The sequence below is a fragment of the Hypanus sabinus genome, chromosome 25 (assembly GCF_030144855.1).
Source record: "Hypanus sabinus isolate sHypSab1 chromosome 25, sHypSab1.hap1, whole genome shotgun sequence".
NCBI lineage: Eukaryota > Metazoa > Chordata > Chondrichthyes > Myliobatiformes > Dasyatidae > Hypanus > Hypanus sabinus.
This window is the reverse complement of record NC_082730.1, coordinates 19,830,733-19,856,200: the sequence shown is the minus strand read 5'-3', so window position 1 is coordinate 19,856,200 and position 25,468 is coordinate 19,830,733. Positions and strand designations below refer to the sequence as shown.

The window sequence follows — 25,468 nt, the reverse complement described above, 5'->3', positions numbered from 1 at the left end:
ATTACTTGCAGGTCCTCACCACATCCTCACCATCGATAGCAACAGGGAACAATGCAGGCTTAGTCTTCCTAAAGTCCATCACCATCTCCTTTGTCATTTGCGCATTTGAATAGATGGTTTTGTACTTTTTACATGTTCACTAGTTTTAGCCAGTTTTGTATTAGTATACTTTTTATATGGAGGTTTTAATTGGTACTGGCGAGTATACTTAAAAGGAAGGGTCATAGGTTCTTAATTAGTAAAGAAGGGGGGCATAATTTTAAGGTGATAGTAAGAAAGTTTTGGGGGGATCGCAGAGGATTTTTTTTTCCACACACACACACACACACACACACACAGATGGGTGCATGAATTGTGTGCCAGGGTGGTGAGTCAGATACATTTGGGACATTTAAGAGACTCTTAGATGGGCACATGGATGATAGAAAAACAGAAGGCTATGTGGAAAGAAGGGTTAGATTAATCTCAGAGTAAGCTAAAAGGTCAGCAGAAGATAGGTGGGCTGAATTGGGCTGTAACTTTCTATGTTCTAAATCCTGCACTTCATAAATGTGTTCTATTACTTCATTTGTGCAACTGAAGCAAACTGTCTTGTAGTTCAATGTGAACAGCAAACTGATTTTAATACACACTTTGTCTTTGAATGGGATCAGCTATCACACTGCAGCCTTGCCTCAAAAGGGACATAACAGAGCTTTTCGGGTACGAAGTTAAACACAAGGAGGAAGTAGTTGAAAGGGAGTGTTTTTTCATTGAGATTTTAAATTAAAACAAATTAATTTCCTTGGCTGCAGTGAGTTTAAAATATAGCAGGTTATGCATTCTTCATGGTTCTCTATACTAGAAAGTGTCCATATATAACAGAAAGATACAACATTAGTCCAGCCAGAAAACTGATCATGCCTAATCTCTGTAATTTTTGCAGGGACAGAGAATCACTGGCATGGAGCAAAGGTCATTGAAATAAAGCAAACCACATTTTTCCACCACAGATTGGGGATGCACCTGAAATAAAATGTCACGTGACACTCAAATCCAGTATGACGTTCTCCTGGGGGGGGGGGGGGGGGGCTATTCCATTAATGAAGAACACCTGTGCGTGATATTAAGTGTGAAGGCTGATACATGGGCAGCCACCGCATGGTCTTTGACAGGTCAGGATAGTATGGAATGCATGACGACTGGGGGCCCTTCACTGCTGCAGCCTTCCTCCCACTTCACTGCCGTTACGATATGCCATCTTCTGCCAACTCCACTGTGGAGGTTTTAGTTGGATTCCTCTTTGTCTGGAACCTCACACTTGATTTAACCACTGTGGGTGACCCTACCAGGACCTACCAGACGCCATGGCTCTTGGGACCTCAGAAATTCACAAGCCTCTTCAGCACAACAAGGTGATGATCCTCTAAGAAGGAAATAAAATGTACCAACACCATCTCCTGTTCATGCTGATTGTGAGCTCTTTTCAACTGAGAATCGGGATCCAGTTCATAAGGCATAAAAGGTAAAAAATATAAAACATACCATTTGCAGGGAGCCATCCATTTTATTTCAGTTGAAAGACTGGTTTTCTTTCATACACTCATAAATAACTAACTCTGGTTAGTTACCAGAGACTCCTACTAACAAAATAAACTAGGCATTATATTGTGATCCATAACTTATTCTCTCTCCACATTAAGGTAAAATGTTAATAACACAAGTTGCAATCAATGGTAGACACGCTGCTCTTCCTCTGTTAGTGACACTGTTTAATATAAATAACATGACATTCAGAGAACCAGTGACATAACAGACCCCCGAAAATTGAAGGTCCACCAGTCTGCCACCGTATTAAGACAGCTTGCTTCAGTAAAATGGAGCAGTATCAGGACCTGTGCATTCAAACTCTTAGCCATGTTTTTTCATAGTATAGTCCAGTGCAACAATGATAATACAGTACAGCACACTGAGGCTATTCTCTCAAACCAGGATCGCTTACCTCCTGCATTTGCGCGCCAATGTAATAGCGCATTTCTTTTTGACAGATTACTACAAAGGTCTATTCTGCCCGTGTAAAGTGCTTGATGGTGCAAGAGCTGAAGATCCTCAAGGTCAGCTCCATTTAGGAAGTGGCAGTAAATTTCAAAGTACAATACTCTTAAATTTGAAAAGGTGAACAATCAACTTATTTGTCTAGCGGCTGATACTTGAGGAATGAATTCCATTATTATAGAGCAATTTTTAAAATCACATACGTGGGAAATATTTACAAGTTCACTAAGTGATGGCAGAAATCTTCCCCAACGTGGAATCATTTCTACAATGAAAACTTTGGTTTTTAACTTTGTGTCTAACAAACTTCATTATATAACTATCAACATGTGAAAATTTTAATGGCTGTGTCAAAATTGCAAATACAAAAGTTGTGAAATAGTATCCACCCAAAAGTTCTTAGATTTGCAATTACAACATGACACTTTTCCTGTTCACTTAGCTCTCACCCAGCTTCATAACCATATCCACGGCATACTATTTGCGGTGAAAATGTATTTGCATTTGAATTACTAGCATCATTTGCTGCTTCTGTGCAAAATTAGAATCACACACCAAATTACACAGACACTTTGATGCTTCGATGACGGACTTTACAACAACCTCTCATTTTCTGAAGTTTTATCACGAATCACTATTTTCTGAAAGATTCAAAACCAAATCCCAGTAACTAACTTAATCAGAAAGAGAAAATTGTGGAGTTTCCTGGAGAGAGTAGGTAAAATTTAGAACATACATGTTTTTATTGATTTTTCATTTTGAATATACTGTAGATTATTTTTCAAAGACATAAGGAGTATGTGAAAACCCATTAGAAAAGTGGGAAGGGTTGACATAAGAACAAATATACACTTACAAATTTAGAGGCTCATCAGGAATGAAATGATAAAATACAGATCTATTCTAATATTCCAATCACACTTCCTCATGCAGTTTGCCTGTGAATGTATATTCCACCCCTTCACTATTTTTCTGAAGCTATTAACATGCCAGACTGCAACTTATTCTTCACATTTTAAGGTTTCATGCCCCAGAATCTAACTTGTTTGTTCACTTCTGAGATGACTGACAGACCAGTATACTTTTTCCAAATTTTCTATTTCTGCTTCAGATTTCCATCATGCACAACAATTTACCAGGTAACTGGTTCATTGGTTTAAATATAATCATAAGGAATGTAACGTGAGGGGCTACGGACTAGACTCTTGGCACCTGAAGAGAAAGGAGAGATTTGCTAGTTTCAAACTAACAAAACCAAATACCAAGTTTTAAATCATGGTCCTTTAGGACTAGTAATTATTCACATGAATAAGTGGGTCAGTGATCATCTTATTTTATACAACCTACTTGTAATTCTTAGTTCCAGTAATCTATTGACTTGAACATTATTCTGAATTATTTTAATGTATTTCACTGATCACTGTCCCATGGTGTTGGGAATGATGGTAAATAGACCAAGCCATTCAAGCATAATCCAATCCATATTTTAAGTTTGTCCTTAAGTTTTCAATACAAATCCCTATGCCCATTATTGATGGAAACACCCAGGTAAACTTGTCATATTATAAACCTTCTTATCAGAAGTTTTTTTAATACCATTGTTGTCAGGAGGGCAATGGTATAGCATAGTTTACAAAATCAGCTTCCCTAATAAATGTACATCTGGGAAATAAAACTGGAAAAATAAACATTATAAATCTGTGTCAAGCAAATTAGAAAGTAAACACCCCTATATCATTTTATTTTTTTATATATTAAAAGATGTCTTGTTACACTGGAGATTTGAAAATGACCTTCATGCTGCACACTCCTACTTCCTCGTGATGTTCCCATACAGGAAAGCACATCCCTTCCTAAATGGTGAGAACTTCAACTGTGTTAACAGCATATTACCTTGCAATATCGCCCTTCCTGTTATACAAAGTGTATTACTGATGGATTAGTTAGATCCCGCTGACACCACATCCTCACACATTATACTAGCAGCAAATATGCTGTGATTAGGTTTAATTGCAATACAAGTACACTATTTAATTCCCATTTTCAAAAGTTTCTCTCTCTCTCTCTGCTTCCCTGCTTAACGTAGACTCTTTGCTTTGACGCAGTTTCACTCTCTACCTTGCTCAAGCGGTCCTTCTTGTGCACCAGGAATGCTGCTCAGTTGTGGATTTAGCCCAATGGAGCCTCACTCGACCTCAGCATGTGAACACATGCAGAAGTTGTTAAATATGGGTCAGCAGACAGAACCATATCTGATTTCCCTTCCCCAACTGAAGCCAATGTGTGTCTTCCTACCACCCTTGCCGCTACAATTTGACAAATAAATCTGGGACCTTCTCCTTTATTTGAGTCACGAGCAGTACTGTCTAATATATTTGCACAGTGAGCCTTCATAATAACCATGACCACAGCCCAGGCAGATTCCAGCAAATTACTTCCAATCCCATTGATTTTCAGGCCAGTGAGCCTATACATCTAGTTCCAGTAACTCTGGACTGTTAAATTAACATATCTTATCAAATTAGTACTCAGCTTGACAATGCCTTTTGTGCAAGATTGCATTTTCACAGTGCCCTTCATACAGATGAAGTAATAAAACTGTAGAAATACTTATAAAAATAAAGGAAACTCAGCAGACATCTTGCAAACTGAACTGTAAACTGCAATTTGATAGCAGGCAGAAAATTAGCTTTTCTAATGCTACTTAATGTCGGCTAGGATAGTAGGAAAACATCTCTACTTCCTCCTGAATGTGTGATATAAACTTGCTCATGCCCAGCAACATGAGCTGACAGGTCTTCAACAATGCCACACTGTCTCCATGTGCACTGACTCAAGTAACATTACTACCATCTTAACCACATCTGGCACTAGCAGACAGGCTGCATGTTCTAACTAAAGCAGAAAAGCAAGTGTTGAGATGTGGTAGTCTTTGGGAAATCTTCCCCCTGCATTCCATCTAACAGTTATTGATACTTACATCTCACTATCAATTATGTGATGGAGGAATCTTATCACAGCTGCCCTCCCTCACTCCATCCAATGTGCCATTGTACAAACAATGCTTGCTTCAAACACTCATTAGAATTGTGAGAGTCAGCATTAAACATCAATAAAACCATAGATCACCAGGATAGAAGATGTGAAATAGGGCAAATAAGTGACCTCCACATAGTTGGATGAGATTAAAATGGCAGAAGCACTTTCTTCACCAAATGTATGGCTGGTGGTTTGATTTAGAATCTGCTTACTTTTAATGAGAAACAGCCATGTGATTGTTCTGCAGCCCATTTTATGGCCTACACGTAATGATTTTGCTTGCTGTGTAGGTTTGTGCCACGATTTCCTTCTTACAGTGTTTCAACTGGACCTCTCCCTTACAGTGTTGCAGAGAGTTCCTCACTTCATGTTTATTGATATAAAATAAGCAATCCATTAAGGCATTTGTTCATCCTTTGTTCACAATGGTCTGTGAAAATAAGAGGATAAAGGAGTAGAAAGCAAAAAGGTGATCAACATTGATAAACATTTGATCTATCAGGTATTGTTTATTTAGTTGCTGCTTTGGGGAGGGAAATACTCTTCTGTTCTTCCTCCAAATGCTGCTTACAAATAAAAATATTTTTTAAAACAATGTCAAAGAAAAAGGTTGGAAAAAATCACTATGTTCTGATGAAGTTCTCGAGAGAAACACACACACACACACACCCCCCCCCCCCACCCCACCCTCCAACATACTCTTCAACAATATGGCATTGTTGCAGCATGGGAGAGGGATGGAATCTACCTTGTGCAATTTTAATATCTATCCCAACAAGTTCCTCTTGCTTTTAAGCACTGGATTCAGTATGGTCACAGGGCAAAGCCACTGCTTAGTTAACAGATCAAATGCTATGTATTAGTGGGGAGAACAAAGTGCAATAAACTATCGTACTTAAATGCATTTAAAAATGTAAATAATTTAATTAGTAGCATTTACCATGATGGTCTTAATTCCTAAAGACACACTCAAATGTTTTTCAACGTTATAAATGTACCTACTTCCTACTGAAGAGAGATCCTTAGACTTCCTACGTTCAATATTCCGTAATGCACCCGCTTACCATTTCATTTAGAGCCAGTGCACCACAGATCACTGGCAGCAGCAAACAAGTATATTGAGAAGAATGCAACGCTGGAAAATTTAAACTAAAAGAAATGGTCCATTGCAGGAGTAATGCATTGCCAAGAGCAGCTAAGAATTTTCCTCCAATATTCTAACCATTTCTTCATTGCAAACATTCCCAAATGAAATTTCCTTCACCGGTTACTTGAGCTGTCTAACAAAATTATCTCTGACAGTTCTCCACCAAGTGCCTTAGAAATTAACTTGAACGAGTTTCACAGATTGCTTCACATAAACAGGAATGTGCAATGTGATTAAGTTTAAGTGATTTTGCAAACCATTTTTGTTATATAATCGAATGTATATTAGTTATAATAAATATATAAGCACTCACGCAAACAATACATTTTCTCTCCCTGCTCCTCCCTCAAAAAAATTAAATATTTGTTATAAGTTAACAAGAAAACAAAAAAAAATACTGAAATGGTACAGTACAGTAAGAGCAATGTCTTCCTCATATTGCATTCCTTCATTGTTTGCATCAGTGTATGTGCAAACAATTTCTCAGACCCTTTTCGTTTAAAACCTTCTACAAAAAAGGAGTGGTTTGATCAGCTGTCTTCTGCCTTTTGTCTGGGCTTCATCTTGTCACAAATTGCACAGTTGCACGTGCCCATAAACTGAACATGTTTTCAATGAGAAGTGGCAAAGGCAGTGGACGAGAAGAGAAAATTAACAAGTTCCAAAAACCTTGTTTAAAAAAAAACTGCGCCATCCGCTGGTTATCAAATGTATCGAGATCAACTGGGCAACCAGATCTGTTCTGAGAAGTATACAATATTGTCCCATTGCTTCCACAGAGAAACAAGGAACAGCACTAGTAGTAGTGTGCTTAGAACCCGGAACCGTGTCTTCATGAGGGGAGTGATGAAGTTGGCAATAGTGGAGACGAACACCAATATGACAGCCATGAGTGCTAGGATGACATTGATGAATTTGCCCAGAAGTGCCCGTGCATTAGCGTTCTCCACACCTTCCAGCTGCACCACCTGCTGCTGTTGCTGCTGAAGTTCCAACTTGGTAATCCGGGTAAGACACGACTCCAGAGCTTCCTGTCGGAGACAAACAAAAGAGAATACAGTGAAGATCTATCCTGGGCCCAACATATTGATGCAGTTATAAAGAAGGTAGATTAGTGGCTACATTTCAGTAGGAGTTTGAGGAGATTCGATATGTCACCAAAGACAAAACAAGTTTCTAAAGATGTGCAGTGGAGAGCATTTTAACTGGTTGCATTACTGTCTGGTATGGAGGGACCATCACACAGGATTGGAAAAGGCTGTAGAGTGTTCTAATCTCAAACAGCTCCATCATGGGCACTAGCCTCTCCAGTACAGAGGAGTCTTCAAAAGGTGATGCCTCAAAAAGCAGCATTCATCATTAAAAACCCCCATTACCCAGACATGCTTTCTCCTTATTACAACCATCACAGAGGAGGTACAGAAGCCTGAAGAAACAGTCAATGTTTCAACAACAGCGTGTTCACCTCTGTCATCAGGCTTATGAACAGACCACGAACTAACCCATGAACCCTACCTCACTACTCCTGCTCTCTTATTGCACTACTGATTTAAATTCATTTCCTAATATATACTTCTTATTGTAATTTATAGCATTTTTAATGTATTGCACTGCACTGCTGCTGCAAAACAACAGATTTCACAACATATATTAGTAATATTAAACCTGATTCTGACTCAGTGAAGAGAGATTTTATGATTACTACGAGGCTAGACTGAACGAGGAATCCAATCCAAGATAGAATGGCTGCTGTGGAAAGCATCTTTGCTGCAAGGCTGGAACTGAGATGTAATCAGTACAAAGCAAAAGATGCACAGTACCATATTACAGAAATTAAGTTTAGGAAATAAATGAATTATAGATAATATATCTAAGATCATGAACAAAATGGATGGTCATTGTCGCAGACCGTTTCCTGGGGTAGGAGGGTGGTGGTACAGAGACAGAGACACACAGAGATACTGAGAAACACAGAGACAGGCAGAAAAGATATAAAGGGGATTGAGAGACAATTTTTTCCATTTGGAGTTTGCTGGGTATGTGGATGAGCTGCCAGAGGAAGTGATAGAAGCAGGGACAAATGCAAGAAATGAAAGACCTTTAGACTGGTATATAGATTGGAAATTTTGGGAACATTGGAAAGTCTTTGTATTACCAACACCCCTTATTTTGATGATTAGGCAATTTACAAGAAAAACAAAATTAGAAAACACAGCCTTGTTCATCACCAGCTTTTTAAAAAATCTTCAAACATTTAAGGAATCTCTAACGAATATAAAAATTAACCTTGCAATCTCATTCTAAATGACTTACGAATGGATGGAAAATGCAAATTTAACAATGAATTCTGGTTTGCAGAAACTCAAATCTTATTAACGTCCTCTTCGGCCCAGTTGATGGCAAGGAGAGAGGATACAAAACAAAAATATCTGCAAGTTTAAAAAAAAATGTGTATCCAGCAGTTTTGCTAAGATAAGTAAGCAATTTTTCTAGCTTCAGACCATTATTTGATTCCACTTTCCAATATCAATTAGAAGTTTGAAAATCAACCTGAAAATTTAGTCTGGAATGAATGGCGATTACAAAATTGGCAGAAGGAACTAACTGAAAATCTAAACTGGAAGCAAGAATAAAAAAGGATATTTAAGGATGGATAAAAGAAAGAAAATTACTTTGGCAGCTGTTAAACATCTGGGATGCAAAAAAACGCAAAAGATCTGCAGTCCTTGGAAAGGTTAAAGACTGAATTTGTGACTACAGTGTTGTGTGGTCAGTTGAAAATGTAAAGTAGCCTAGAATGAGTCAGAACTGGTTCAGACAGTTCAGGAATGTGTCTATTCAAGTATTGTCGCACTTATCGGGAACATCCTTGGTTGAACAATACATTTTGTAGTGCAAGATTATCTTGGATATACCGCATCAAAGCCTGTTTGAGCAAAAATTGATATGAACATCCTGAGCCTCCCTTACACCCACACACATTCACACCACAGACATTCTTCAGCTCTTATTTTCAACAATTTTTCACATCTAATTGCCTGACATATCTTATCTTAATTTGTGCCTACTGTCCCCCACCAACACCAGGTTTTATGTGGACACACAGTGCACAATCTAACTGAAAACAATTCTATCTGTAATTCTCCCTCCTGATAAAGAATGTACTACACAGGGAAATATAGAGATTAAATTCTACTTCCTTAATGCACACAACAGAGTTTATATTTTATAAGAACATTTGATGAAAAGCAAGCCTTCAGTTCCTCCTCCAGATAGACTACTATTGATCATATCTCAATTCCCATTCTCTGTCTTGGTTCCACATACCCAATGCCTCCATCCATCAATATCAATTTCACTAAGTGCTCAAATGCTGCACAACCTTAACAAGCTCTGGGAAGAGTGTTTCAAATTTTCAATAAATTTTATGTAAAGTGCTTCTTGACAGCTTGACATTAAATTTTAAGGTTTACGCTAATATTTTCTCAACACCCCAGGTATAGGTCCTCAACTCCTTTAATCATGATGAGCAACTCATTTAAACCTTTGATTTTCATACACACAAGAGAAGACAATTTTAGCTCATATAACCCTGCCTATCATAACTTCACCCTTTATAATGATAAGGCATTCAATAAGATTTTTTTTTATATTTGTGTCAATTCAAATGATTAGCTGAAATTACAATAAGGGATCTCCAATGAACATAGAGAAACATGCTTACATGAAACACACACCACAAAGAACTCCTGAGCACACGCACTGGCATTAGGATCATATTCTACTGTCATCCAACCATACTGAAAGGGTCTGCTCAGAGTCCTGGCACAGACTCAAATGTAGAGACAGCTCATTTGGGCCAGATTGCAAAGAACTCTTAAGCTTGTCAAGCTACATAACAAGTCAGGACCTGAAGGAAGCTGTGGGAGGCAATAAAAAAACTTGACACTCCAAATCATAAGTATAAGTGCATATTTGAAAAGCTCCAAAGCAATAAATAATATAGGAATGATGGAGTGTTTGCATGCACATATGCAGAAATAGTGAACAAAAGGAAATGAGGTGGAATGCAATAAATTAAGATAAAAGATAGAATAGTTTATAAATGAAATATGGCAACTGGTTTTACTAAGATTTCAACAAAGGGCTTTTCATTCCATGTGCAAACATATTACACATTGAAAGAACAGGGCTGTCAGTACTATCACAAAGTAATTTATGATATCGATTTCTGGGAAGAGATGGGTGTTCCATGATTGATTAGAATGGGCCCATTTCCTCTGGAGTTTAGAAAAACTAAAGGTGATGTCACTGATCTTGAAAGTACTTTAAAGGATATAAACTGAAAGGATATTTTTTCATTGCTGTAAGATAAAGGTTCAAACATGTTGGACTGAGGAGTACCTTTGCTCAGTGTACTAAATCTTTGGAATTCCCTTCACAGGGCAGTGTATTTTCCAGTCACCAGGTAAATTTAACACTATAATCAGCAGATATTTGAGATCATGAACTATTAAAATTAGAGAGATTAGTTGGAAAAGCAGAGAACCAGCAGAATCTATCACATGGCAATTCAAATCCAACTGCAATGTAGCTTTTTCCTGGCCCTATTCATTCTGCTTACACACTGCTCCAGAAGGAACGACTGAAGATCACATACTAAAGATAATGTCTCACATTAAAGAATCACATTTTAAGTGTGACTCTTCAAAAAAAAAAATCACCAGCAAAATTTACTGTCAAAATCCATCAATGAGATATGGATTTTGTTGGTGTATAGTGAAACAGATTCTAAAGTGATATATTCAGAAACACCTTAAAACTACTACAATTAATCTACATACATGGGGAGGGAGAAGTAAACAATGAGATCCGGAGATATGTACACCCATTAATGCCACTCAATAGATTGCTTTAAAAAAAAGGTAAGTTTGGTTCAGGGTTATGTGATGAACAAAGTGAAATCTATTTCCTGTTAAAGGGAACCTCACCATTAGAAAAATGTTTAAAATCTCCAAGGAGAATTTTAATTTTATTTAGAGATACAGCACAGTAACAGGCCCTTCTGGGCTTAAGAGTCCTTGGCGCTCAATTGCACTCACACAACCAAATTAACCTACCAACCTGTTTGCCTGTGGAATGTGGGAGGAAACCGCAGCACCCAGGTGGTCAAGAGGAGAACGTACAAACTCCTCACAGGCAGTGGCAGAATTGAACCCAAGTTGCAGGCACTATAATAACATTATGCTAACATCTACACTACTATGCTTCCCAATTGCAAATATATTCACCAACCAAATCTATTTCTTAGAAGGTGTACCTGGATATCTCTGGCTCTCTCATCCGACTGGTAAGCCACTTTTTCCTCCATACTGGCAAGTTCCTGTTTCAGGTTAGACATTTCATTTTGATGAAGCTCTGTCAGATCATTCAACTGCTCTTCTAGACGCTCATACCTGGACAAAAAGTTTAAAATTATTAATGTAACCAACCATGGTTTTCCATAGACAAGCGAACAATCAGTATTTTTAGTAGAAATTCTAACACATGGAAAGGATAAAAGATGATTTTAGGAAGCCCAGTTCTTCTATTTATAAAATATATGGACAACAGGACAAATTATGAACTCAGTACATTCCTATTTATCTCAGTGATTTTCCTGTTTGAATTATAACATGCTTATTTCTGGATTTTTTACAATGCCAGCAAACAATGCAACCAAGGGCAACATCTTCCTGACGGTTTAACAAAAATACTTCTTTCTCTTCTTTTGCATCTTTTTCTTTCAAATGTGGTTCTGCTACTGTTGAAGCCTATGATCTGCATTTGGTGGTGTGTTTTTGGGCTGATTGAGTGATCTAGTGCTTTGCAGTCTCCGAGCACGTTTGGTGAGGATTCAGGTGAAGTGTGCATCATCAAGGCCAAGACGCCAAGAGACAGGGTGCTAACCATTGAATGACTCCATTAAAAAAGGAAGATTGAAATCATTGAGGTGCAAGCAGAAGACAAGCATTTACCAGCACTGAATATCAGTCTCTTGCTTGCTGTTGCCAGAGGAAGGTGTCTCTTTCCCCCTCTTGCTCATTGCTTCCTGAGGAAGGACCATGAAGACCAGAAATAAGATCTCGACCTCGCTGACAATAAACACTGGTGCACTTCAAGGATGTGTGCTTAGCCCACTGCTCTACTCTCTCTCTACACCCATAACTGTGTGGCTAGACACCACTCAAATGGCAACTATAAATTTTCTGGCGATACAACTATTGTTAGCAGAATTTCAGATGGTGATGAGAGGACATACAGGAGTGAGATATATCAACTAGTTGAGTGGTATTGCAGCAAAACAATCTTGCACTCAACCTCAGTGAAACCAAAGAACTAATTGTTGACTTCAGAAAGGGCAAAATGAAGGTATACACACCAGTCCTCGTAGAGGGATCAGGAGTGGAAAGAGTGAGCAATTTCAAGTTCATGGTGTCAATATTTCTGAGGATCTAACCTGAATCCAACATATCGATGCAGCTACAAAGAAGGCAAGACAGCAGCTATATTGAGGAGATTTGGTATGTCAGCAAAGACACTTACAAATTTTTTTACAGATGTACCGTGGAGAGCATTCTTACTGGCTGCATCACAGTCTGGTATGGGGGGGGGCTAGAGGGACCATTGCACAGGATCGAAATAATCTGCAGAGATTTGTAAACTTAGTCAGCACCATCATGGGCACTAGCCTCCGTAACATCATCTTAAAGGAGCGATGCCTCAATGGCAGCGTCCATCATTAAGGACACCCTAATCTCAAGGTCATGCCTTTTTCTCATTGCTACCACCAGGAAGGAGGTACAGAAGCCTGAAGGCACACACTCAATGACTCCCATCTGCCATTCGACTTCTGAATGGACGTTGAACCTGTAAACACTACCTTACAACTTTTTTTTATTTCTATTTTTGCACTACTTATTTAACTATTTAATACATAAACTTACTATAACACGTTTTCCCCTCAATTATTATGTCTTGGGTTGTACTGCTGCCGCAAAGGCAACAAATTTCACGACAAATGCCAGTGATATTAAACTTGATTCTGATTCTGTTATCTCAGATTTGACCTTTTAAATATTGAATCCAGTAATTTCCCCCACATTTCTTGATACTATTGATCTTGTTTGTTTTCAGACTGAATAATTCACAGTACATTTATCATCCAAGTCTGTATGCAGTATACAACCGAGATTCGCCTTCCCACAGACAGCCATGAAACAAAGAAAACCATGAAACCCATTCAAAGAAAACCCCACCCCCATGTGTTAAAAAAACAAAATTGCAGAAACAGCAAAAAATGAGTGGAAAAACACAGAATATAAAATACAAAATTGAAAGAGTCTAGGCATACACGAGGAAATCTGCAGATGCTGGAAATTCAAACTACAACACACACAAAATGCTGGTGGAACACAGCAGGCCAGGCAGCATCTATAGGGAGAAGCGCTGTTGACGTTTCGGGCCGAGACCCTTCGTCAGGACTAACCGAAAGGAAAGATAGTAAGAGATTTGAAAGTAGTGGGGGGTGGGGGGGGGGAAATGCGAAATGATAGGAGAAGACTGGAGGGGGTGGCATGAAGCTAAGAGCTGGAAAGGTGATTGGCGAAAGTGATACAGAGCTGGAGAAGGGAAAGGATCATGGGAAGGGAGGCCTCAGGAGAAAGAAAGCGGGAGGGGAAGCACCAGAGGGAGATGGAGAACAGGCAAACAACTAAATATGTCAGTGATGGGGTAAGAAGGGGAGGAGGGGCATTAACGGAAGTTAGAGAAGTCAATGTTCATGCCATCAGGTTGGAGGCTACCCAGCCGATATATAAGGTGTTGTTCCTCCAACCTGAGTTTGGATTCATTTTGACAATAGAGGAGGCCATGGATAGACATATCAGAATGGGAATGGGACGTGGAATTAAAATGTGTGGCCACTGGGAGATCCTGCTTTTTCTGGCACACCGAGCGTAGGTGTTCAACAAAACGGTCTTGCAGTCTGCGTCAGGTCTCACCAAAATATAAAAAGCCACATTGGGAGCACCGGACACAGTATACCACACCAGCCGACTCATAGGTGAAGTGTCGCCTCACTAGAAGGACTGTCTGGGGCCCTGAATGGTGGTGAGGGAGGAAGAATAAGGGCAGGTGTAGCACTTGTTCCGTTTACAAGGGTAAGTGCCAGGAGGGAGATCAGTGGGAAGGGATGGGGGGGACGAGTGGACAAGGGAGTCGCGTAGGGGGCGATCCCTGCGAAAAGCAGAAGGGGGGGGGGAGGGAAAAATGTGTTTGGTAGTGGGATCCTGTTGGAGGTGGCGGAAGTTACGGAGAATTATACGTTGGACCTGGAGGCTGGTGAGGTGGTAGGTAAGGACAAGGGGAACCCTATCCCGAGTGGGGTGGCGGGTGGATGGGCTGAGGGCAGATGTGCGGGAAATGGGAGAGATGCATTTGAGAGCAGAGTTGATGGTGGATGAAGGGAAGCCCCTTTGTTTAAAAAAGGAAGACATCTCCTTTGTCCTGGAATGAAAAGCCTCATCCTGAGAGCAGATGCAGCGGAGACGGAGGAATTGTGAGAAGGGGATAGCATTTTTGCAAGAGACTGGGTGGGAAGAGGAATAGTCCAGGTAGCCGTGAGAGTAGATATCAGTAGATAAGCCGTCTCCAGAGATGGAGACAGAAAGATCAAGAAAGGGGAGGGAGGTGTCGGAAATGGACCAGGTAAATTTGAGGGCAGGGTGAAAGTTGGAGGCAAAGTTAAGGAAGTCGACGAGCTCAGCACGCGTGCAAGAGGCAGCGCCAATGCAGTCGTCGATGTAGCGAAGGAAAAGAGGGGGATGGATACCGGTATAGCCTTGGAACATGGTCTGTTCCACAAAGCCAACAAAAAGGCAGGCATAACTGGGACCCATACAGGTGCCCATGGCTACACCCTTGGTTTGGAGGAAGTGGGAGAAGCCAAAGGAGAAATTATTGAGAGTAAGAACTAATTCCGCTAGACAGAGGAGAGTGGTGGTAGAGGGGATTTGGTTAGGTCTGGAATCCAAAAAAAAACCGAAGAGCTTCGAGACCATCTCGGTGGGGGATGGAGGTATATAGGGACTGGACATCCATGGTGAAAATAAGACGGTGGGGGCCAGGGAACTTAAAATCATTGAAAAAATTCAAAGCATGAGATGTGTCACAAACATAGGTGGGAAGAGATTGAACAAGAGGGGATAAGACAGTGTCAAGGTATGCAGAAATGAGTTCAGTGGGGCAGGAGCAAGCTGAGACAATAGGTCTACCTGGACAGGCTGGTTTGTGGATCTTGGGTAGGAGGTAGAAACGGGAAGTGCGGGGTGTGGGAACTATGAGGTTGGTGGCAGAGGATGGGAGATCCCCAGAGCTGATAAGGCTGGTAATGGTATAGGAGACAATGGCCTGGTGCTCCTTAGTGGGGTCATGATCAAGGGGTAAATAAGAGGAGGTATCAGAGAGTTGTCGCTGTGCCTCGGCCAGGTAGAGGTCAGTACACCAGACAACAACAGCTCCCCCTTATCAGCAGGTTTTATAGTGAGGTTGGGATTGGTGCGGAGGGAGCGGAGAGCAGAGCGTTCGGAAGGAGTGAGGTTGGAATTGGAACAGGGTGTGGTGAAGTCAAGACGGTTGATATCCTGTCGGCAATTAGCAATAAAGACATCCAGAGCAGGCAGAAGACCACAGCGGGGTGTCCATGAAGAGGAGGAGGGTTGAACACGGGAGAAGGGATCATCGATGGGGGTAGGAGAGTCCTTGTCGAAGAAGTAAGCTCGGAGACGGAGCTGGTGGAAGAAGAGTTCAGCGTCATGGTGTACGCAGAACTCGCTGAGGTGTGGGCGAAGGGGGACAAAGCTGAGGCCCTTACTGAGGACAGAGCGCTCTGCCTCAGAGAATTGAAGGTCGGAGGGAATGATAAAGACCCGGCATGGGTGAGAGATGGGATCAGAGGGGGGAGGGAGGCTGGTAGTGTCAGTGGAGAGGGGAGGGTGGGGTCGAGAGGAAGGTGGAGCCTCTGAGGGCCCAGGAGCTGACGATGAGATCTGAGGGAGAGGGGATTGCACAGTGGTAGTGGGGGAAGGGGAGATGGGAGTCACAATCGCAGCATGTGAAGACCCGGCCTGGAGTTCAAGGCTAGAGTTGCAGTCGGTGGTTGCGCAATCGCTTTGAAGCTGTCCATGGTCATTGGAACCCGAGTTGATGGTGCTGGAATCCGGATTTTGAATATTCCCTGGGTCGCTGGGTCTAGGCATATTCAGTTCAGTTCAATCTAGCAGCATGTCATTCGTTACCAGCAGGTTGTCCCAATGAAATAGCAACAAAAAAATGGAGCGACCAGAAACCAGAAACACGTCATAATGTGAACTAGAGTCCAATCCACAAACCGCGTCAATTAAATTTTGCCCAAGAGCTAGGACTCGAGCACAATCCTCCAACAGCATCAAGCGAGAAGGGGAAAAAGAGTCCTCAAATGCAGGGACCTTCCTCCAGGAACTGCGAGCAAGAGACTGGTAGACAGCTCTGAAGACCTCCACCACCCATTCTTAGTTGGTGTTCTCTTCCACCATTAGTTTCAATAGTGGGAGAGGAAAGGTTCAGTTGAATCAGCCTAGGACCAGTGCCCAAGCAAGCAACCTAGGTTGCAGATAAGTCTGTCTATCAAACTATCAGGGAGAAGGGAGGAAATGAATCAGAGAGTACAGGAAGAGAATGGATAAAATGAGTATATTAGGAAGGCATAGAACCTACAAACACAAGAGTGTAGCAGCAATTTGAGTGAAACCGGGGATGACTGTTTAAAAACAACCATAACCTGGGATCAAATTAGCAGTAACTGTGTGGAATGAACTCATTATGTGCATAAGAGATGGTCAACTGGATCAGTATGGGGTGGAACCTGTGAGACTGGAAGCTATTTTATAGATTATGTATTAAGATTAACGGGCCTTGAGGAAAAATGATCATAAATTGATGGAATTTTCAAAAATATCAAAGTGATATAGCTTCGTTTAGAAACGTGGTTTTTGAACCTAAACTATGCAAATTAAGCAGGCAAGAGACATTAAGTAGCAAGATATTAAACAGCAACACATTTAAAGAATAAACAGAATTTATCTTTCAGGCTTAAAAACCTTAGAAAACTCATGGCTAACGAGAGAAGTTAGCCAAGAAAGTATTGGATTGAAAAGGCTTATAATATTGCAAAACAACAGTAAAAAGTGTGAACGTTGGGAAAATTTTAGATTTTAGTAAAGAAATTGATAACAGAGTGGACAGAAACAAACCCTGACTACAGAACCTTGAATGGATATATCAAATGAAAAAAGAAAAGTAAATGAGGTGGATAGAGGTGATTGAGACTGATAGAGGTGTACAAGATGATAAGATGTAAAGATAGAGTTCAGTGGTGGGGCAAGTCAAGTGAAGTTATTCCCACTGCTTCAAAAGCCTGTTGATTGAGGGGCAATAAATGTTCCTGAACCTGGTGGTATGGGTTCTGAGGCTCCTCTACCTTCTTCCAGATGGCAGCAGCGAGACGAGAGGATGGCCTGGGTCATTGGGGTCCTTGATGATGGATGCTGCTTTCCTGCGACAGACAGCTTTCAGTATACAGTAGATATGCTCAGTGGTGGGAGGGCTTTACCTGTAATGGACTCCACCGTATCCACTACATTTTGTAGACATTTCCATTCAAGTGTATTGGAGTTTCCATACTAGGATACGATGCAATCACTCACTATACTCTCCACCACACAGCTATAGAAGTTTGTCAAAGTTTTAAAGGTGATGCCTAATCAATGCAAACTTCTAAGGAAGTAGAGGTGCTGTTGTGCTTTCTTTGTAGTTGCTCTTACATGCTGGACCCAGGATGGATCCTCTGAAATGGTAACACTGAGCAATTTAAAGTTGTTGAGAAGATTGAATCAGGTTTATTATCACTGACATACTTCATGTTGTGAAATTTGTTGCTTTGTGGCCGCAGTCCAGGGCAAGACAAAAACTACAAGTTATAAAAATAAAAAATATAGGAGTACAAATGTTAAATAATGAAGTAGCATTCATAGACTATTCAGAAGTTTGATGGCAGAGGGCATGCACTAAATGGTGAGACTGGGTTGGTTAGGTGCAAGTGTTGGGGTTTCACCTACAGAAGAGAAAGGTAGATCTGGCATATAGAATGATAATGTTCTATAGAGACTGCCAGGAAATCTAGAGACAATGCTTTCGCTGTTGAAGTGTGCTGAGATCACAGTCTCAAGATGCATGGAGCCTGGGTGAGAAAACTTCTCATCTCAGTTCTGAATGGCCAACTAAGACTGTGAAGACTCAACCACTAAGAACATGTAAGACAGAAAGACTTCTGGATATTAAGATGCAAGAGCAAGGGACGAGTCGATATTTTCTGATTTAAGCACCAGGCTAGATTGAAAAGTAGGGGCATTGGAGACAGAGGCGAAGGATGGGCCAGCATTCAGCTCATTGCTCAGTTCACTCATCTCTGCACTGAAATGAAGCTGCGGCCTGCAACTAGCAGGGTCCTGGGCTGTCTGCAGCAATGACTGGCTTTGTGACAGTGGACTCTCGTTTGTGAACTTTAGCTCTCAGTGCTATTTATTTACTTTTTAACTATTTGCATGATTTCTTCATTTTTTGGGTTTCTTTGTGGCTGCCTTTCAGAAGGCTGGAAGGAGCTGAATCTCAAGGTTGTACATAGTATACATACTTCAATTATAAATGTACTTTGAACTTTGAAATCAAAGGATATGGTGTTAGCGCAAAAAAACATGAATCGTTTAACAGCACAAGAGGCTGAATCACCAACTCCTCTTGAGTACGAGTAGACCATGGTCATGTTTCTGTGCTTATATTTTCATTTAATACAAGTGAATGCATTATATCCAAGATTTGCAGATTAAAAGCCAAAACATAATGGATTCACATTATAACTTGCAATTCTCTGGAGTTTTGTATAGTAGTCAAAATACTTCATGGATCCAACTATCCTTAAATGACAGGTCAGAGTAAGGAGCTGTGCAAACCGTTGAGCTTTGAACTTCTGAGTTACCGGGACAGCACTCAGTATTAAGTGGCCAAATGGATTTTTAAAAGGTTTTTATAACATATTTAATAACATTAATATCCACTTTGGCACTGTACACAGCAACCATAAACTGTTTTGGACTGGCTATTGACCCAATATGATTAGATCCGGGGAATTGCTTCAAATTACGAACTAGATATGGGCCTCACAGGTGTCATTTGATAATAGCAACTCAATTGATGTTAACTTTTCATTTTTACAGTTGATACAGGTTTTATTTAAATAAGAAACTTTGCATGAGCTAATAAGCTGTTGCAAATTTATCCAAGTAGCTTTATTTGACTAAAATTAGGTCTATGATTATGTCAAAGTCATACACCACAGAAATCTGCTCATTAAGCTCACCACTTCCAACTGACCTCACTGACCATCTGTACAAATTCTTCTGCCCACATTAGGTCTATGTCCTTCTCTTCCTTGGCTATCTAACAGTCACATAGAATATAGAACATTATAGCACAGAACAGACCCTTCAGCTCATGATAGTGTGCTGACTTTTAATCTACTCCAGTATCAATCTAACTCCCCTCTCCAGCAGAGTCCTTCAATTTTCTTTCATAAGACCATAGACCACAAGATTTAAGAGCAGGAGTAGGCCATTTGGTCCATCGAGTCTGAGATTCAATCGTGGGCTGATCCAGTCATCCCCACTCCCCTGCTTTCACCCCATACCCTTTGATGCCCTGGCTAATCAAGAACCTATCTATCTCTGCCTTAAATACACCTAATGGCTTGGCCTCCTCAGCTGCTCATGGCAACAAATTCCACAGATTTACCACCCTCTAACTAAAGTAATTTCTCCGCATCTCAGTTCTAAACGGATGTCCTTCAATCCTGAAGTCGTGTCCTCTTGTCCTAGAATTCCCATTCTCCTGCCTTCTCTCCATAACCTTTTGTTGTATTTTGTAACTCCGGAATTTAATTGAAAGAAGAACACGAGAGCCCGGGAAAATGTGTCTACTTTGTTTTACCTTAGTGAACCTCTTACAAATGACATGATGGCGTAATGATGTATGCCACTTAAATACTTCTTTCATATAATCCATAATGAATTCTATAAACAAATAAAAAATGCTTAATCAAACAATATATTTACCGTATTATTCAAATAATACTGAAATATTAAGTACACAGCACTATACCATGCTACAAGTGTGTGTTTACATTTCTTAAATGCTTCTAATGTACCTGCCTCAGCACTCTCCAGCATCATGTTCCATCCACCCACCACACTGTGTGAAAACCTTAGCTGAGGGAATCAAATGGATACATTTAAAGGAAAACAAGATAAACAAATGAGAGAGAAGGAAGTCTTAAGTTATGTCAATGAAGTTAGAGGAATGGATAGGAAGAGGTTTAGAACATAGAAGACTGCAGCACACTACAGACCCCAAGGCCCACAACATTGTGCTAAACTACTCTGAGATCACAGCCCTCCATTTTCCCATCATCCATGCGTCTATCTAAGAATTCCTTAAATACCCATTTCTGCACTGGCTGTCCACTCAATCTATGCCTCATCACCTTGTACACCTCTATCAAGTCACCTCTCAACTTCCTTCACTCCAAAGAGAAAAGCTCGCTCAGCTACCTTCATAAGACATGCCCTTTAGTCCAGGCAGCTTCCTGGTAAATCTCCTCTGCACCTCCTTTAAAAGCTTCCACATTCTTCTTATAAAGAGGTGACCAGAACTGAATACAATATTCCAAGTGTGGTTTAATCAGAGTTTTATAGAGCTGCAATATCAGCTGATGGCTCTTGAACTCACTTACCTGACTAATGAAGGTCCACACACCATACGCCTTCTTAACGATTCTATCAACTTGCACGACAATTTTGAGGCACCTATGGACATGGATACCATGTCTCTTAAATATAGAGATTAGATATGAATCCACCACCTACCTTCTCCAGATATCCATCACTCTGTGTAAACTCTTTACCTTAAAATTCATTTCTCTCACCTTAAACCTATGCTCTTTTGTATTTGATACCCCCCTGCTATGAGAGCGAAAAAAAGATTCTATCTACCTAACCTACTGTATGCATAATTTCATCTATCAGGTTAACTCTCTGCCACCTTTGCTTCAGGGGGGAAAAGCCTACCCAATCTCAAAATTAAAGTTCAAAAGTTCAAAGTCAACTCCTTCAACCTCCTGGTGAACCACATTTAAACTCCCTCCAATATAACCACATCTTCCTGCATTGTGATGACCAGACTGAATACAGTTCTCCAAGTACAGTCTGACCAGTGGTTTGTAAAGTTACAACATAAACATCCCAACTTTTACATTCAGAAAACCATATGGCACAGAAACAGGCCCTTTACAGCCACATCGTCCATGCGAATCATGATGCCCATCTACACTGATTTCACTGACCTGCATTACGCCTGTATCTCTATTCCCCTTTCTTCTCTAATTATCGGTCCAAATTATTACTAAATATAATTGTGTATGTCTCTACTACATACTCGAGCTGCTTACTCCAGATAGCCACCTCCCTCTGGCTAAGAAATTTACCCTTCAGGTATCTTTTACCTCCCTTCTCACTTTAAGCTTGTGCCCACTGGTTTTAGACTCCCAGTCCTGGGAAAGAAGATTGAACATCCACCTTATCTACACCCACATAATTATATAATCCCCCAAGAGGTCACCCTACAGCTTTCTTCTTTCCAGTGAGAATAAACCAGGCTAAAAAAAATACTGTCCCAGGCAACATTCTGGTGAATCTCTTCTGTACTCTTTCTACATCCTTGCTGTAAGTGTGGCATCCAACCAAAGTATGACACAGTTGCAACATGACATTCCAATCCTCATACTCGATGGCTGTCTGTGAAGGTAAGCATGTAAAAACCTTCCTCAGCACCCCCACTTTCAGTCAGCTAGGGGCTTAAACCCAAGATCTCCCTGTACATTAACAATCCTAAGGCTCCTGCCACTTCCTCTGTATGTCACCAGAATTTGAATTTCCAATAAGCATGACCTCATTCTTGTTTGGATTAAGCTCAGTCCACTCAACTTATCTGATTTATATCCTGTTGAATTTTCAAACAAGCTTCCTTGATATCAACACCATTACTAATTTTGCTGTCATCTCTGAACTTAATAATAGTTCCTCCAACATTGGCACCCTAGTTGTCCATATTGATCACAAACAATAGGGGTCCCAGCCTCATCCCTGCTGTACTGGGGTCACAGACTTCCAATCACCATCCTCTGCCCGCCAATTACCAAGCCAATTTTGCATCCAATTAGTCAGCAGCACTTGGACCCCATGTACCTAATCTTCTGGATAGCCAACCATACAGGATCCTGTCTTGCTAAACTTCATATTGATAGCTGCTCTACCTTCATTTATCGTCTTACTTACATCCTCAAAATTAAACTACGAAATCGAAGGATTTTCCCCTACATTAACCATCTCTGATGAGGTCTCACATTTTTCCAAATGGAAATAAATCCTATCCTGAGAATTTTCTCCAGTAACTTCCCTACCACTAGTTTAAAGATCACCAGGCAGTAGTTGCCTGGCTTATCCCTGCTACCCTTACCTAACCTCCACCCTTAGCTAACTTCTAACCTCCTCACCATCAGCAAATGAAGATGCAAAAATCTTGACCAGGGGCCTCAGCCATTTTCTGTAACATTGATGGACAGATCTCATTTGGCCATGGGGACTTATTCACCATAAAGCATAACATGGAATGGATGGATAGCAAAATACAATTACAGAATTAAAACACACCTTCAGCAGACCAATTGGCATTCAGGAAAGAGAAATGGAACACAGTTAGTGTTGTTGATCTTCTACTGAAACCTGGAAACATTCAACATGGAAAAGAAAGGAAGCAAAGAATAAAGTGGAGAGTGGGAGCAATTAAATGAAGTGATGGTAATGCAAGGAAAAATGAAGTGGGGTGAGGGCAATGACAGGTTCAGAAGGAGTAGTTACAGATTGGCTGCAAATTGTTGTTGTGGAATAAAAAAAATTGACAGTTTGGTTTACTAGACACCTTGTGGGTCTGAATAGAATTTGTTCTATTAAAAGAATGGAGCCATAAAACTAAGAGTATTGTGTGCTCTTTGGCGTGCAATGCACACTAAAGCAGCTGATTAAAATCATGGTGGCACAAACTATGAAAACACATGGTGAACAGCTCCACCATCAGCCATTTCAAAGTATAACAAAAGTGACAAATTAAATCACCCAGTTCTCCTTCCTGCACAATCTGTAGTTCCTTGTCTCACTCCAACTTCCCCTCTTCTCTAAACACCAGCAAACATTTCCAAATTATTATTACAGAATAAATGTCCATTTGCACAATGGAACCAATTAGTATTGTCACCCAATCGTTTCATGTAAACCTGAAAATATCCTCTGTATGCCTATCCTATTCTCCTCTGATGTATCCTGACTGCCTCTGTTCCAAAGACCTTCACAGGCAATGAGCTCCAGCTCATAACCACCTCTTACAAATTTAAGCCTTTCCTTATAGTTCGGGTCTTGCTCTTATCATTTTGAATCTGACCAACATGGTTTTGAACCATCTGTTAATGTTCCAATCTAAACCTATAATTTTATATTATTCTGCCCTTGTTCTAGAGCTTCCCCATTTTCTTAAGCTAAGACAGATAGATAAACTCCAGTCCTGGCATAGTTGTAGTTTGAAGGCAGTTTCATTATTCACCAATGCTTTATACTACACAAGGAGCGGAGTAAAAAGCCAATACCTCTCTGTGTTCTCATGACAGGTAGATAGAAATACTGATTAAAATTCCTTCAACTTCTCACAAAGTGCTTTCAACTAAATGAAATGTACAAACAATAAAATGGCTAACCTGACGACAACGCGATAATAAGTAATCAAAAACAGCTGTGATCTCACAAGTAGGCAGTGAGATCTGGTAATTAGAAATAAAATAACAAACCAAATCAGGTGAAACATAACATATATACTAATGAAAATATCTAAAAGGACAAACTTAATTTTTAGGAGTCACAAATGGAACCCTTGGTTGAACCCCAACTGGAACTCCAGGGGATAGTGCCCCATTTTCCTTCAAGTTTGCTTACTTTGGTCTTCCTTTATTCAAAATTCAAGATTGTTTAATGTCTTTTCCAGTACACAAGTGCAAAGGAGAAAAAAAGTAATTGTTACACAAAAATACAACTGCAGATGCTGTGGATCAAAGAATACGTACACAATGCTGGAAGAACTCAGCAGGTCAGGCAGCATCCGTGAGAAAAGAGTAGCCAACGTTTGGGGCCGAGACCCTTCATCAGGAATGGGGGAAAGAGAGGGCCGAAGCCCAGTAATAGAGATAGGGAAGGGGGTAGGGCCTAGAGGTGCCAGGTGGAAAACCAATCAGAGAGATAAAGGGGGGAGGAGGAGGGGATAAGCATGAAAGAACTGCAGAGATAAAGAAGCAGAAAGTTGAAAGGGGAGAGAGGCAGAGAGGGACCTGGGATAGGGATAGGGGGAGGGGGAGGGAATTACCAGAAATTGGAGAATTCAATGTTCATACCACCAGGCTGGAGGCTACCCAGACAGTAGATGAGGTGTTGCTCCTCCAACCTGAGTTTGGCCTCATCATGGCAGTAGAGGAGGCCATGTTTGGACATATCTAGATGGGAATGAGAGACAGAATTGAAGTGGGTGGCAACCGGGAGGATCTATCTATTGTGACGGACGGAGCGTAGGTGCTCGACGAAGCGGTCCCCCAATCTGCGTCAGGACTCGCCGATGTAGAGGAGGCCGCACCAGGAGCACCGGATGCAAGATAACTCCAGCAGACCCGCAGGTGAAGTGTTGCCTCACTTGAAAGGACTGTCTGGGGCCTGGAATGGTGGGAAGGGGGGGAAGGTGTGGGGACAGGTATAGCATATGCGCTTGCAGGGATAAGTGCAAGGTGGTTGTTCTGTGGGGAGGGATGTGTGGACCAGGTAGTCGCGGAGGGAACTATCCCTGCGAAAAGCTGAGAGAGGTAGGGAGGGAAAGATGTGCTTGGTGGCAGATCCTGTTGAAGGTGGCAGAAGTTGTTGAATATAATATGTTGGATCCGGAAGCTGGTGCGCTGGCAGGTGAGGACAAGGGGAA

The 25,468-nt window shown here is 40.8% G+C and overlaps 1 protein-coding gene across 1 annotated transcript in view; it reads right to left on the bottom strand.

Annotated features, from left to right (window-relative positions):
- Positions 1-1,363: 1,363 nt before the first annotated feature.
- tmcc2 (transmembrane and coiled-coil domain family 2) overlaps positions 1,364-25,468 on the bottom strand; it is a 147,947-nt gene continuing 123,842 nt past the window's right edge. Inside the window, exons 5-6 of the mRNA XM_059950251.1 lie at positions 11,541-11,676; positions 1,364-7,251 (exon numbers count right to left, since the gene is read on the bottom strand). Coding sequence (XP_059806234.1) covers positions 6,940-7,251; positions 11,541-11,676 — 448 coding nt within the window. The 3' untranslated portion in view covers positions 1,364-6,939. The remainder of the gene's footprint in view (positions 7,252-11,540; positions 11,677-25,468) is intronic.